Source organism: Pezoporus wallicus, unplaced genomic scaffold (assembly GCF_028554395.1).
Source record: "Pezoporus wallicus isolate ANWC-B61680 ecotype Strahan unplaced genomic scaffold, APGP_CSIRO_Pwel_v1 contig_7749, whole genome shotgun sequence".
Lineage (NCBI taxonomy): Eukaryota > Metazoa > Chordata > Aves > Psittaciformes > Psittacidae > Pezoporus > Pezoporus wallicus.
Window position 1 is genome coordinate 110104 of NW_026638894.1, and position 15880 is coordinate 125983.

Below are 15880 nucleotides of genomic sequence, written 5' to 3' on the forward strand. Positions count from 1 at the left end.
GACAATAATAAGGATGAGAATCTTAGGAATACAGTAGCAAGATGATAATTTTTACCTTTTTTTCATGTAGATGAATGAAGAGATGTTATGTCAAGAATTTGGACGCTTTGGACCATTAGCAAGTGTTAAAATTATGTGGCCAAGAACTGATGAAGAGAGAGCGAGAGAAAGAAATTGTGGCTTTGTTGCCTTTATGAACAGGAGAGATGCTGAAAGAGCATTAAAGAATTTAAATGGTAAACAGATTTCTCATTTTGGAATTCTAATTATTTTTGTAGGAATACTGAGGAGTAACTACGTCTTCAAGTTGTTTTATCTAGTAGGCTAGTAGGTAGGCATGCTGTAACTCGAATAGATATCGCACTGGCAGTGATTTTAGTTCACACTGTTGTACTGGCAGCTGAATGTTGTCAAACTACGGCATACACATAGGGCTGGTAGCTTTTGTTGTGGGTAAAGATGTAATGTTTCCAACTGTTTTGAAGATGTGAGCAGGAGGTAATGTTTGATAACCTCTGCTCTAAACAGGCTATTTTAAGAAGCAATCTGTTGTAGTTGTTTCACAACAATTTTTTTTTTTTTGTGAATAAATTTAACTAGAGTACAGACTATGATAAATATTTGGTGACAGATATGTTCTGTTCTTCTGGCTAAATTCCTAATACTGAAGAGGTAACTACTACACTGGATGTGTAATTTTGCATATAAGAAATGAAAAAACCTGTGTCCTTACAGTTCAGGAAGAGCCTGGAAATAAAAGAAAAATCAGCATCCAAGACAAAAAGAATAAAAACTGAAAGGTTGCCCTTGCACAGTTTAGTCAAAGTGGTTCCTTTACTAGGACCATTAGTAAGACTTACATTATGTAGGAGTTCTTACATTTGGTTTTGATAGCATAATTTCAAGTTTGTTATTATGAGCAAAACATTTTGGTGAATTGGAGAAACAGTATGATTAAAAAGTTGTTCATTCTCATGTGCTGAATATCAAATTTTTAAAATTCTTTTTTCCCCAACAAGTCAAATAATTTATACTGTAGCCTCCTGAAAAATGTGCTTTGGGGGAGGATTAATTAAACATTACATGCAATAGGCTTTCATTTGCATGATGTAGCCTGATAGATGTGATACACTAATCGGCAGTTAAGCAAAAAGTAAACCATGGCAGGCAAATCTAAATGCTGTGCTTACATGGAGAAATCTCGAGCAATGCAGAACCAATTTATAGCATAATGGAGTTTTTGTTTTATTTACTTTCACTTTTTCAGGCAAGATGATTATGTCGTTTGAAATGAAGTTAGGCTGGGGCAAAGCTGTACCTATACCGCCGCATCCAATATACATCCCACCTTCTATGATGGAGCATACCCTCCCACCTCCTCCATCAGGACTGCCTTTTAATGCCCAGCCTAGGGAAAGATTGAAGAATCCTAATGCTCCAATGTTACCACCTCCAAAAAACAAGGAAGATTTTGAGAAGGTAATTTACAGTACCCTGGGCCATATCTCAATGATAAATACTACACTTGTGACAGTATTTCAGTGGCTTCATAGATTTGCATTGTTCAGGCTGACTTTGGCGGCACTTACTGTACAAGCTCAATGGCTCCCTGCTGTAGCCCAAGGGAACCTACTTAATTTCTGAAGTTCTATTTCATGTCTAGGGAACAGTATGTTTGGTCTTGATTTATTTTAGTGCTGCTTTAAATTTGGCTATCATTTTCCCCCTCCAGGCTCCCTGGATTTTTTTCTCCTACGTCCCCCCCCTTTTGTTGGCTGCCAAATTGCAGGATCTAAATTGTTTTATTTAGAGAAAATACTACATTTTAATTTGGGTAGCATTATTTTTACACTATTTTAGTGGAGTTGATATATTTTATGTAGAAGGTAATTAATCTGGACATTGAGTAAGTATTTTATGCTACTTACGGAGTCAGTTTTCAAACTTTTTTTCTGGACTATTAGCTGATAAAAGGGTAAGTATCTTGTAATCACAAACCAACTTGATTTACATTTGTCAGAATTTGTTGGTTCTTTGAACGACACTTAAATGTTAGGGCTGTTTTTTGTAAGACTTGGGAATAAAGTAATAACAACGTGATTCAAGTCAAATACTTTAGAATCATTTCATAAACTTAAGAACTCCTTTCTTAATTTTATCAGCATAGTACCTATTCAGTGCATCAATGTACATTCTGACAGGAATGTTCTGATACTTTGCAATTAGTGAACCTTTATGGTTCACTGACAACCATTTGCATTTTGTGTAATTGCTTAGTTATAACTTCACAGCAGTGATTGCCTGCAAAACTTGTGATAGATGTGTAGTATTTTCATTGCATATGTATATTTTTGCTTGTTACTTGTTAACAATACTCACATATTCTATGTTTATTATCTGATGTGACTTCATATACAGACTCTGTCGCAAGCCATAGTCAAAGTGGTTATCCCAACAGAAAGGTACATGTTTTTCTTTATTATTACTGATCTAAATATAGAAAATTTCCCCTTCGGAATTTTAAAGAAAAATGGTGATGTTGAGGAAAAGGTAATGGCTTGACTGAGCAATGGTTGCTTCATGACACTTGTGAGAAATGTGTGTGTTTTACGGTCTTATTATCTTAAATAATTTTTTTTTTCTTGTGAAGAGAGGTTTAGGTTATTACCTTCTTGCATTTAATTTGAGTACTAGAAATAGTTGCAGGGTAATTTTGTGAGTGAACACTAGGGTGAAATAGCTTGTCTTAGAGATGCTAAGTCCTGACATCAGTCTCTGCGTACTTTGTAGCTAAGAGGCAGCTGTCTCCAGTGTGGTGGTATGGGATTTTTTTCCCCCTTTATTCTTTCTTTCTGTTTGTTTTTAATATTTTTTAATCTTTTATTTTATTTTTTAATGTCTGCTTTTTTTTTTTTTATGTGCAGCAGTTAATAATCATGGATGCTGAAAAAGTTAGTTCTATATTTCAAGGGTATTTTTACAGTTTGGCCCCCATCAGTGCTCCTACCTTCTCACTAGCATAGGTATACTCTTGCTCAGTTAAGCTAAGACCTTTTCCCAAACATAGGAAGACAACACTGTTTTAAAAGTAAATAAGCACAAAAGATTACCAAATTCTCTTTGACATTGGCCTTGGTGAGCAACACCAGCTGAACTGTCTGCGGCAGCGGGGGACCAGGAAAACATCATGGGATGGATTGGGAAAGTATACAGTTTTTGACCAGACATTGGTACGATCGGCTCCAATAAATGTGGTTTTATTATAACTGAAAAAGTTTTTTTTGTTGGCCAACTTTAAGCTAAATGACATTTAAAAATAATGTACTTAAAACTATCATCTTTTTTTACTACACTGTTTTAATTGTCACAAAGTCCCTTTTTTCTTTTTTTTTGCCTGTGTGTGGGGGGAGAAAGAGGTTTGTGAAGGTAGTTACGTTAACATACATGTCAGTCGATGCTCAAACGCACTAGTATTTCTTGATTAAATTTTAAGTCAGTGCAATTTTTTTGGGTAAAGACATGAGTAATTAGGACAACCAGGAGGAGTCCTGATTGGACAAAAATACTGAATAGTAGAACAAGTACTTGTAAAAGTTTACAGTGCTTACAGAGTAAGTAGCTTTCAGAGGAAAATCCTTCCATCTTATTTACTGTAGCATTTTGAAAGCTCGCATAAGAAAAGCTCATGTTAATTGAATTGTATTTGAAAATTTTTTTTCCTGATGACTTTCAAAGATAATGACAGCTGCTAAGACTATTACGCAGTACATTGCATCATGCAGAAATTTCAACTGGCTTCAGTGGGACACTGTATTTAATTATAATCACAACATTAATTAATACTGGTTTTAACATCTCTTACTTCTTTGTATTTGCTAAACAGAAAAACTTGAGTATACACTGTCAAATTTTTTTTGAGAAATTCACTTTCAAGTTGTCATGTCTTATATACCCAAAATGCATGTAATAACCTCTTTCAGATATGGGATGTACTGAATCTTTGTTCCTAGATCTGAGATACTTCCAAAGCAGATGTTCTTGTTCAGGCATAAGTGACTCTTGGTCAACTTCATGGTACTCGATCAAAGAAAAATTAGATGAAAATCAATGGCTTGGTTCTGCAGGAAGCCAGAAGTGATCACATTGAGCTTGCCTTAAAATGAGTGAATGGTGTGATAGCTCAGAGGCTTGAAATCTAGTTGGTAATTGTTTTCTTACTGATGTTTTCAAATACAGTTCATGTAGCAAGTACCGCCTTGCTATTTAGACATTCAGAATGCTGCTTTAAATAAAATGGCTACAGAATTATTGAGACTATGTCCTCTTTACAGTGTTTCTGGGATTATAAAAAAGAAATACAGGAAAATTGAACTGATAGCAGCTTTTTTTGTGTAATATTTGAGGCAAATGTCAATATATGCTAGCTGGTATAAAACAGCACATCTGCTAAGTTGGCAGATGGCAGGGGCTGGTTTTTATTACTATGTTTTTAAGCTGATTTTTTTTGATCTAGTGCATTATATCTGTAACTTTGAATACTCATGGTAGAAAATAATCACCTCATTACTAAGAAGTAATTAGAAAATTCTCTAGCTTTTAATGTAACAGTTTTTGAATTTTAATAAATAAAAAAGCTCTAAAAGAAAGTCTGAGATAATGTGAAGAAACAATATCCATTTGTTAAATCTAAGAAAATAAGTTTAAAAATATAAAAATCTGTATATTTTTATTTGTTTGCATCACATTCAAGGGACACATGCTGTGGAGCTTTTGATATAAGTAGGAAATCTGTAGGTGAAATTTCAGGATCCTGTTTCCAAAAAAATTCAAAAGGTTGGAAACTGCTGATCACTGTTCTTCACTAAACTTAATATGACTGTCTCCTGTTAGCATTTATAAGTGACTCTGCATTGCAGATGTGGCTTGAAAAATGTGCACTTCACATCTGCTTCTTGCCTGTCTCAGGATGGTAGTGCTGAATGAAATGAATTCAGATTTTTATTTAATTTTTTTTTTTAATTGTGACTTGGTTCACTTGAGTCTGTCAGGAAGGAGACTGGATGGTATGACATGAAATAATGGACAGTTTTGTTCTATGTCAATAGTTGAGTCTTAACCAAAAAGAGATTATCTGAATTTAATAAGATCATTGCCCTGTTTGGCATCAAGGAGGTTATTTTGCTTTTCATACTGGAACATTTCAAAGCTAAATGCAGTTTCTCTTGAATATTCAAAACTATGTGTCTTTAAGCATAATATTCAGCCACTTCTTCCTCTGTAGAACTTTGGCTAACACTTTGGTCTTAGTTCTAGACAGTTTAGATGAGGGCTTAGGTTTTTGATAGTTAATTGTACTTTGGTGTTCAGTTGCCCATTTTTATGCATGAGTACTATTAAGCACACGGTTGTAGGGTAAGCTGTGGAAATTCAGGAAAGAGGTTTCCTCTTAACCAGTTGTAGGCATGTTTATATTTTAGAATGCCCGTGTCTACGATGGAAGGCTATATGTTACATGTTACCAATCTTCTGTACAGTTCTCTTAACAATACAGCAAAATAATCTCCTGCACAGTTGTAGTATCTTAGGTGGAGTGTAGTTCTATATAGTGTTAGGTCTGAATCAATTTTTCTTTAACTGTGTTGTTGTTGTAGGAATTTGCTCGCTTTGATACATCGAATGATAGAGTTTGTGGTACGGGAAGGGCCTATGTTTGAAGCCATGATCATGAACCGAGAAATCAACAATCCCATGTTCAGGTGCTTATTACATTGCTTCAGTTTGACATAGCACTATTTTCATTGTTGCTAATATTTTGCATTTCTGAAATGCTAATAAGAGTTGGTTTTACTATGTCTATCATTATTTGCAGATCGAAAATGTTCAAATTATATAAATGCTAATGTTGTGTTTTTGAAGAGTGCACTTCATTCCAGTTGTTACCAATGTATATGGAGAAATAAAACACTATACACTATAAAACACATCTGTACATACATAAAGTATCTACATAATAAATAAAATTACATTTAACGTCCACTTTTGTGAGGGGTTTGAAGCCATCAGTGGAAGTAGTAGCATTCCTTTCTTAAAAAAAAAGACAAAAGTCTTCCCCAAAACAGGCATAGTAACTCAATGTAAAGTCCAGTCTTCCTGGAGCCTAATTTCTAACTTTAGCAAGAGCTGGGAGTTGTTCTTCTTTTGATGCTAGTGCAAATATGACAGAATACTAGGCGAGTAATGAAATCGTCAGAACTACCAGCTATTGTTGGTAATGGAATAAAAAAGGATTAATTACCAAATTTCTTGTGAAATGCAGTTACTGAAAAGCTTTTCTGTGGAAAAACTAAATGACCTTTTAAAAATAGTTTACTTGCTGTAAGGTTAAAGTGTGTTTCATTATGTTTTTTGTATACAAATTGAGAAGATATCCTGGCCATTAAAAATGGGCTACTCGTGCCCCCTTCCACCCTCCAAGTCTTGTCCGTGTTCTGACAATTCAGGCAGTTTAGTGGTGGAAAACTTAAGTTCATTCTGAGGAACCTGTGCAACTACAAGTTCCTGCACCACTTCTGCTGAGGTTGCAGTTGCTCCCATAGTGACTTTTCCTAGTGATGATTCTTCTGCTTTACTGTCCGTTTCCACGGGCATTCTTTTTAACCCTGTTTGTTCTTTTAACTTCTGACAAATGCTTTGCCTTTGAATTCTGCACTCTGCTTTGCAGTTTGCACGTGTATGTGCATGAGCAGTTGTACTTGTTCAGCACAGCTGTGCAGTAGGTATACATGATTTTAGCTATCTTGAGTTCACTCAGCAGCTGGGATGGGATTCTGAGCAGAGTTTGGCAGGTTTTACTTTTTTGTTTTTGTTTTTTTTTTTTGTTTTTGATATTTTATTTTACTACTTCCTTTGCATTTGCCTCAGTTAAATAATGTGTGATATGTTTTGTATATTTTCTTTGCTCTTTGGTCTAGGTTTTTATTTGAAAACCAGACTCCAGCCCATGTGTATTACAGATGGAAGCTTTATTCAATTCTTCAGGCAAGTAGAATTTGAATGACCATTCATAACTTTCAGCATAATCAAATGAAGAAAACCAGAATTAAAATACTTTTGTTTTCTTTTAGGGAGATGCTCCAACAAAGTGGAGGACAGAAGATTTCCGTATGTTCAAGAATGGATCATTTTGGAGGCCACCACCATTGAATCCATACTTGCATGGGATGTCAGAAGAGCAAGAAACGGAAGCGTTTGTGGAAGAACCAAACAAGAAGGGTGCACTTAAGGAAGAGTATGGAATTCCATCAGTTTATATGGCTGGTTTGGGCAATTTATGAGGCTAATCTGCTTGGGTTTTTTCCTGTTGGGATTTTGTAGTTATAATACGTCATCCCTTAAGTGTTACCATGCTTGCCATAGTGTTAGTTAGAAACTCTCTTAACCTCAGTGCTTTTCAGTTAGTCTTTTTTTATGATGCTTGTTGCTAGATACATTCTGGATTTGATTAGATTTATCATCATTGAACAGTGACGGGGGTTGGAATGAGATGATCTTAAGGTGCTTTCGATCCCTAGCTATGCTATGATTCTACGAATTTTTATTAACCCTTTATTTGAAGGTGCTTGGGAAGATGGGTTTGCCTGCCATTTTCTCTGGGGTATGTAGCAGCTCAACATTGCTATACTCTCGTGAGCTGAACAGTTATTATAAGCTTAAACTTATTGATAGTGTTCATCAGAAATTAAAATTGGGAGCAGTTGGTAATAAGCAGGAAGAGAGACATCATCTGAGTTCTTTGTGAATTGTGGTGGGGACAGCTATAGAAGTGGAAATTCATACCTGAGTTTCCTAATTTTGCTGTTACTGTTCCAACTGTGATCTTAGCATGCAGATTTATTTTTGTTTTATTCTTTTCATCATAGTTATGATACCAGTCATAGTTCTAGAGGTTTTAGTACGTAATTTATTTCTTAGATCTTTTTGAAGGGCTCAGAAAGATACTCTTTTGAGAGTGTTGTCTATATGTGGAGGTTAGGAAGAACCTGAAATAATTGCTTCCTACCAGCTTTCTGCATCTTTTTTTATTCTATAGCAGAAATTACTTGCATGCTTTAGATTTGTCTGTTTTGATTTAAGCTTAAACTAAATCCCCAAAGATAATTACATTATTAGAGATACTGATGTGCTGTGTTAGCTATTTCTATTATTTTTCCTTGACTTCTGTATGTAGTCAAGACTTGAGTGGGAATTTTTGCACTTTGTTTATGTAATGTGGATGCATATGTTCATGAGTCACTAAAATATTCAGACAACAGAATATAAAAATATTTAAAATTGCTTTTGTCCTAAAGATGGAAGAATCAAAAGCATAATTAAATGGAAATTTCCCAAAGTATTGTTAATTTTATATTGAAAGTATTAAAATTTCTGATATTTCAGACAAAGAGACAAATTAGAGGAAATTCTGCGTGGATTAACACCTCGGAAGAACGATATTGGGGATGCAATGGTATTCTGTCTAAATAATGCAGAAGCTGCTGAGGAAATTGTAGACTGCATAACAGAATCATTATCTATTCTGAAGACTCCTCTTCCGAAGAAGGTCTGGAGATTTTCTATAATCTTATATTCTGGGGGAAGAGCTCATGTAACAGCACATACATATTATTTACAAGCATTATTTCATAAGTTTCAGATAGCATTAAGATTTTTGTTTTAAAATGAGGGCTTGAATATGAGTATACTTCTTCTCCTGTGGCATTTTATTATGTATTCTATGTCCATCATATTTGAAAAATCATGGCAGTCAGGTGAAGTTCCCGACGACTGGAAAAAGGGAAATATAATCCCCACTTTCAAGAAGGGGAAAATGGAAGACCCAGGGAGCTACAGATGAGTCAGTCTCACCTCTGTGCCTGGCAAAATCTTGGAGCAGATTCTCCTGGAAGGCATGCTAAGGCACATGAAAAACAACAAGGTGCTTAGTGACAGCCAGCATGGCTTCACTAAGGGGAAATCCTGCCTGACCAATTTGGTGGCCTTCTATGATGGGGCTACGGAACTGATGGACAGGGGTAGAGCAGTTGATGTCATCTACCTGGACTTGTGCAAAGCGTTTGATACTGTCCCACGTGACATCTTTGTCTCTAAATTGGAGAGACAACAATTTGATGGATGGACCACTCGGTGAATAAAGAACTGGCTGGATGGCCGCACACAAAGAGTTGTGGTCAATGGCTCAATGTCCAGCTGGAGACCAGTAACGAGTGATGTCCCTCAGGGATCGGTGTTGGGACCGGTCTTGTTAAGCATCTTTGTCGGTGAGATGAGCAGTGGGATTGAGTGTGCCCTCAGCAAGTTTGCTGATGACATGCTTGTGAGGTGGGCAAATGCCAACCTTATGAAGTTTAACCATGCTAAGTGCAAGATCCTGCACCTGGGTCAGAGCAATCCCAGGTACAGCTGCAGGTTGGGGCAGAGAAGAGATTCAGAGCAGCCCTGTGGAGAAGGACTTGGGGTGTTGGTCGATGAGAAACTTAACATGAGCCGGCAGTGTGCGCTTGTAGCCCAGAAAGCCAACCGTATCCTGGGCTGCATCAACAGGAGCATGGCCAGCAGGTTGAAGGAAGTGATCCTGCCCCTCTACTCTGCTCTTGTGAGACCTCACTTGCAGTATTGTGTGCAGTTCTGGTGTCCTCAACATAAAACGGACATGGAACTGTTGGAACAAGTCCAGAGAAGGGCCACGAGGATGATCAGGGGACTGGAGCACCTCCTGTATGAAGATAGGCTGAGAAAGTTGGGGCTGTTCAGCCTGGAGAAGAGAAGGCTGCATGGAGACCTCATAGCAGCCTTCCAGTATCTGAAGGGGGCCTATAAGGATGCTGGGGAAGGGCTCTTCATTAGGGACTGTAGTAATAGGACAAGGGGTAATGGGTTAAAACTTAAACAGGGGAAGATTAGGTTGGATGTAAGGAAGAAGTTCTTTCCTATTAGGGTGGTGAGGCACTGGAATGGGTTGCCCAGGGTAGTTGTGAATGTTCCATCCTAGGTGGTGTTCAAGGCCAGGTTGGTCAGAGCCTTGGGTGGCATGGTTTAGTGTGAGGTGTCCCTGCCCATGGCAGGGGGGTTGGAACTAGATGATCTTAAGGTCCTTTCCAACCCTAACTATTCTATGATTTAATGATTACGTTCGTTCTGAATTTGCTTGTAATTTAAATTCTGCCTTTCTGTGAAGTTGAAAATAGTTTGTTCAAATAAGGAAATAAAAACTGGAATGCCGTGATCCGTCCTTTGTAATACTGTGCAATAGGTTACAGTGGTTAGTACCGTGTAGCATAAGGTACTTGCCTCTTAGCATGTTTATTAACAATATGGCTGTGTTACACTTAATTTTAATTTGGTACTTCTAGATAGTTTAAATTATCTTGTATTTTTTTTCTGGAAAAAATGCATATATTTTCAGGATCATTTAAACTGTAGAGTTCTCTTGACTTGAACATTCTTTATTGTAGATTGCAAGATTGTATCTAGTGTCGGATGTGTTATACAACTCTTCAGCTAAAGTTGCCAATGCTTCCTACTATAGAAAATTGTAAGTATAATATTTTGATTGATTAAAGAAAACCAAAAAATCCTTGTGTTCAGTTTTGTGTATCGGTGGGTAAATGTGACTAGAGAAATTAACGCTTTTCTGTGAGGTTACTGTTACAACACTGATATTTATAACTCTCTGCATGAAAATGTATGAGATGTAGTATCTTAATGCATATGATTGTTTTACAATATAAAAAGAAGTGTTACATGCCCTTTCAAGGGCCCTGTCAAGGGACAACTTACGTGGGACTTCACAGAGGTGAGAATAACTCTTGTGCCCCTTTACAGAAAGAGAGTCTGTAGGTAATATCCAAGGTATGGTATAAGAAATAATGCATGTGAAGAAGTCAATTTTAGAAATAGATTTTTCTTTTTTTTTCTTTTATTTTAATTGAAAGGTGTTTTTTTTTTGTTTTAAATCTCCATGAACTTTGAAGAAATTGTGAGGGAATTATGTACTTTGTTTCTAAGGCACTGAGAAGAATTTAAGAACAACGTCCAATGGAGAGTGCCTTTGTAATATTTAGATATTTAATTGCATCTACGTCCTGGAGTTTCTCTAACATTATGGTAGCATGATGGGAAATGTTTAGCATGTTATAAAACAAGTGATTGAAAATTATGTTTCTTGTGGCAGTGTGTCTTGTTGTGCCAGGGTTCTTTTCTGCACATTGAGAGAAGCTCAAGGGAAGCTAGGCAGATGCTACTCACTGTGCTTTCATTGAGGACCTCATTGAGTAAATTAGACTAGAAATATAACAAAGAATTTTTAAAAAATACAAGGTGAATTTTGAGACAATTCTTTCATTTTATATGTTTGTAAAATTCCTTTTATCCTCCTCCAATCTTTCCAGGTGGTATAAAGAGACTGCAGCAGATGTGAAGATCTCCCTTCACAATTCTGTTGTTGTCCATGATGATTTAATATACAGTAATCATTTGCTTTATAGTTCAGTACATGGCTAATATAGGGATCAAAATTTCGTATTTTTGAGTCCTGTCCCAGGCATTTTCATTAATTATGTATGTCCAAAAAACATATATTACAAAGTTTAACTAAAGAAATGTATATGTTTAATTCTAGTTTTGAAACAAAATTATGTCAGATATTCTCTGATCTCAATGCTACTTACCGTACAATACAAGGCCATTTACAGTCTGAAAATTTCAAGGTATGTATTTCATTGTTATTCACATGACATAGAAGTCAAATAAATAGGTGTTCCTGCACAAGAGATAGCATACTATGATAGATGATTTAGACCTCAGGCTTCCTCAGTCAGCTTAAAAAAAAATAAATAAATCAAGTTTTCTCTCTTTTAAAGATAGGCTTGAAATTAAGGAAGAAAATTAGCATCTAACAACTGAAGTGTACCTGTAGATGTATATTGGTGGAGTTGAGAGGATATCTGTGTAGTACTTGAGGTACAAACAAGGCCTTCTAGCCTTCTGATTATTTTTGGACTGCCTATATTTTGGTTTCAGAAATAAACTTGGGTGCTACCTGTGGGAAAAAACTGGTGGATTTGACAGCATAAAGTTATTTTTAAAGTTTTTTTTGTGCTAGGCTTTCTTTTTTGAGGTTTAATAAGCAGTCTGATCATGGGTAGTTGAGAGTGATTTTTGAGATGAAGTGCTCTGCTTCTCACCATTCTCATGCTTGGCCTAGCTTTCCCTTCTCCTGTTTTAAACAGTCTTCTGCAGTTTGTTTTTTGGTTTTGGGTTTGTTTTTTTTTTTTGTTGGGGATGAGATTTTTTTGTTTGTTTGTTTGGTTGGTTGGTTGTTTTTTGTTTTTTTGTTTTTTTGTTTTTTCTATTTAAATCAATCTTTAAATACAAAGCTGACAGTGTAGTTTTTCTGTTTAAGGGTTTTATCCTGGCTGTCCTACCTCTCTCCTCCCAATTGCTACAGATTGAAAATCAATTGTAGTTACATGCTATTTTAAAACTATTTATTGAATTATGTAGTAAAGACAGGCAGTAGAATATTTTTTATTATTATTTTTAATACCTGTAGCTACATTTAATGTGCCAAGCTTGAGTTGAAGCTTGACAAAAACAGACCCCATAAAAGTAGGAACATAATTTCATTCATATCAGCATGGTATCATTGTAATGTACTCTAGTATGGAACTACTTAGGAGTAGCTGTCTACAGTGTTAGTTCTCTGTGGTGTATTTCCAATCACTTAAAATTTCCTAATACAAATTTATGAGCATGTTTTTTCCCTGTTGTTTCTAGCAACGGGTAATGACATGCTTCCGAGCATGGGAAGACTGGGCAATCTATCCAGAACCATTTCTGATCAAACTACAGAATATTTTCTTGGGGCTTGTAAATATCATGGAAGATAAAGAAACAGAGGTAAGTGACCTTGGCAATGATTCTAGCAGCTGCTGAGGAAAATGTGTAAGTATGAAATAGGGCTGACAAGGACTATTTTGATGTCTCTATTAAGGTGAACAGACCTTTTTTTCCTGTGAATCCTTACTGTTAAATACAAATACTGTTTGATCTGTTTATACATTTGTTGCTTGTAGATTAGGTGTTGTGGTGGTGGTATATTGTGAAGCCATTTCAGAGCAAAGACAAGTGGCAGGCATCTGGCTGCCTGAATCATCCACATTCTTTTTGTGTGAGTGTCACACTTAAATGTGACGGAACCATTTGAGCTTTCTTAGTTTGAGAGGAAGGTTGTTGTAGGTCATTTGCACTGGTGATATTCTACTTTGATCTTTGCTGTACTGTATTAGAGCAGCAAGTTCCTAACTTCTGTGTTATGCTACAGTATTTAAATATATTTTTTTTTTAAATAGAGGTTATTTTAAATAAGATATGTAATGAGTTTTAGTTACTATATAGTGATATGTATAAATTACTATTCAACATTTTTAAGTTCTATGCTTCAAAGTTTTGGGATGCCATTAGCACTGAGTCAGTGTGTACTGATCTTTCAGTTATGTATATGTATTACTCAAGAAAATAAAGACATAAATGTATGTATGTTTAGGTTAAGTTAATCTTGTAACTCTGGAAACATGCCTTTCGGAACAGTTGGAGGCAGACCTACAGTATAATTTGAAAATTGGCTTATTTCTCTTATAGTAGAGCAGAGTGAACATGCCCCTATGAAAGACAGTGTACCTAACATGTTAGAGTATGTAGGTGTACAGGTGTACATAGCATTTACACGTGTTCCTTAAATTTGTGTTCTTGCTACATAATCAATTCCTGTTAGTTGTTCAGATTGCTAGTTCTCACGGAATCTTTCGTATGGACTAAGTATGATTTATCTAACTGTAATTGGCTCATTTCAAGCTAAACCTCAGCTTAGTATCTTTTCTTTTAAATATAGGTATTGCAAAGCTTCCCGTACATTGTGGACTTACCTAAAATTCGTACCTAAAATTCATACCTACAATTTTTTATAGGAGGATATTGTCATGTGAATCTTCTACAATAAGCAACTGTACTGGGTAACAGAAGTTGTTAAAGTTGAGGGGTTTTGTGTTTAGGTATTTTCAAAACTGTTCCTTTAAGAAGAAATGAGTCAGTGATTGCAGAAGTAAAGAAAAGGAGTGTAGATTTGTTATTGAAATAATTAATTATTCTTTGCTTTCAGGAAGTACCAGACGATCTTGATGGTGCTCCCATTGAGGAAGAGCTTGATGGTGCTCCACTAGAGGATGTGGATGGAATTCCTATTGATGCTGCTCCTATTGATGATCTGGATGGAGTCCCAATTAAGTCGCTGGATGACGATCTTGATGGAGTTCCTTGTATGAAATGTTTCAATACTGCTTTCAGTTTGAACCTTCAATTTTTAATGATCTGTTTTCCCCAAGTAGTTTTTAGAAGTTCAGCCAAGAATTAACATGGCATGTAGCTTTGTAAAATGTTGACTTTGATTAATTTCAGTTTGTTCTAGGAAGAATTATTTTAAAAGCTGCTTTTAGTCTGTGATTGCTTCAGAGACACAGTAGGTGTCTTCTGATGTTACGGGTATCCGGTTCCAAATACTAATTTCTTTTTTTCTGCGAATAATAAAGCAGCTTAATATGCTTTAGTATTTAAATCTGATAGTTATATTAGGATTTTTCTGTTTGTACTTTTGAAGAGTACTGGAAATTATTTTTCTGTGTCTTTAACAGTGGATGCAGCTGAAGACTCAAAAAAGAATGAGCCTATATTTAAAGTTGCCCCTTCGAAGTGGGAAGCAGTGGATGAATCAGAACTGGAAGCTCAAGGTTAGTTTTCAAAGTGTATATTAAAGTAAATGCCTCCTGAAGTAAACTGAAAGCTTAATGTCACTTCTTTCATGAATATTTCAACTGATCTGCTTAAAACTGTTAATGTGATTTCTGTAGGAATGCAGTAGGGTTTTCAATTGTAACTTTTTTTTATTATAACTTTGGTGAAGAAAATAGTGTATTCTGGTTTTGTTACTCTACTTCAATAACCTACCAACCTTTAGAAATAATTTCCAGTTCACTAAATATTGGGGAAAAAAATAAAAATCTGGGTGTGTGGTTGGTTGTCTTTCTACATATTTGTTTGGGAGGTGAGATTTTAGAAACTGACAAATGGCTGCTTTTGAAGGATTTACTGAAACATGACACATGATATAAGTCAGTAGCTCTGCAAATAGTAAATATTGTGATAGTGTGGAGATTTGAGTATTTCTGTGAAATAGAAGTCTGAATTAAGTTCTAGGTGCTGGTAAATTGTTTTACATCTTAACTTTTATTATATCTACAAATACTAATTTTGAGTTTGTGATAGCTTTTTTTGTTGTTAAAATGATCTTATGGTCTCTTCTAGCTGTTACTACTTCTAAATGGGAGCTTTTTGACCAACATGAAGAATCCGAGGAGGAGGAAATTCAAAAGTAAATACTCTTTCATTCTCTTGAAAATATGCTTTCTGCTTCTAAGGTTGAGCATTTTTGGAACTTCCAATGAGATATATGTATTCTGTGTATCATATGCATATATATGCATCTATATGCAATGTATGTATTGTAAGAGCAGAACAAAAAAAAAAATTAGAAAGTAAGGAAATGGAGAGAAGTCAGGATTTTAGTGCAGCTTGCTTGCAGCCTGCATAATTTTTCTCTATCATAAAACATTATACCTTTTGGTAGAGTTGTCAACCATAATCTTTAAATTGATGCTGATTTGGTAATGTCAGATAGTAAGAACAAAGGCAGTAGTATTTTGCATTTTGGAAATCTTGATGTCAGGTATGTATGAATATGTCTAAACCTCTGCCTTTTGCTTTTGAGACA

The 15880-nt window shown here is 35.6% G+C and overlaps 1 protein-coding gene across 6 annotated transcripts in view; it reads left to right on the forward strand.

The window, feature by feature from the left end:
• The window catches only part of U2SURP (U2 snRNP associated SURP domain containing), a 44769-nt gene that overhangs the window by 16096 nt on the left and 12793 nt on the right, over positions 1-15880 (forward strand). For 5 of the 6 annotated variants that reach the window (XM_057412976.1, XM_057412972.1, XM_057412973.1 and 2 more), the window contains 13 exons: positions 71-236; positions 1268-1479; positions 2419-2462; positions 5652-5756; positions 6972-7042; positions 7129-7288; positions 8437-8599; positions 10512-10591; positions 11678-11765; positions 12835-12957; positions 14216-14372; positions 14745-14840; positions 15415-15481. In XM_057412976.1, the coding sequence (XP_057268959.1) occupies positions 71-236; positions 1268-1479; positions 2419-2462; positions 5652-5756; positions 6972-7042; positions 7129-7288; positions 8437-8599; positions 10512-10591; positions 11678-11765; positions 12835-12957; positions 14216-14372; positions 14745-14840; positions 15415-15481 (1532 nt within the window). Of the gene's footprint in view, positions 1-70; positions 237-1267; positions 1480-2418; positions 2463-5651; positions 5757-6971; positions 7043-7128; positions 7289-8436; positions 8600-10511; positions 10592-11677; positions 11766-12834; positions 12958-14215; positions 14373-14744; positions 14841-15414; positions 15482-15880 lie in introns of those variants that run through there. The other variant, XM_057412977.1, reaches the window with a different exon arrangement.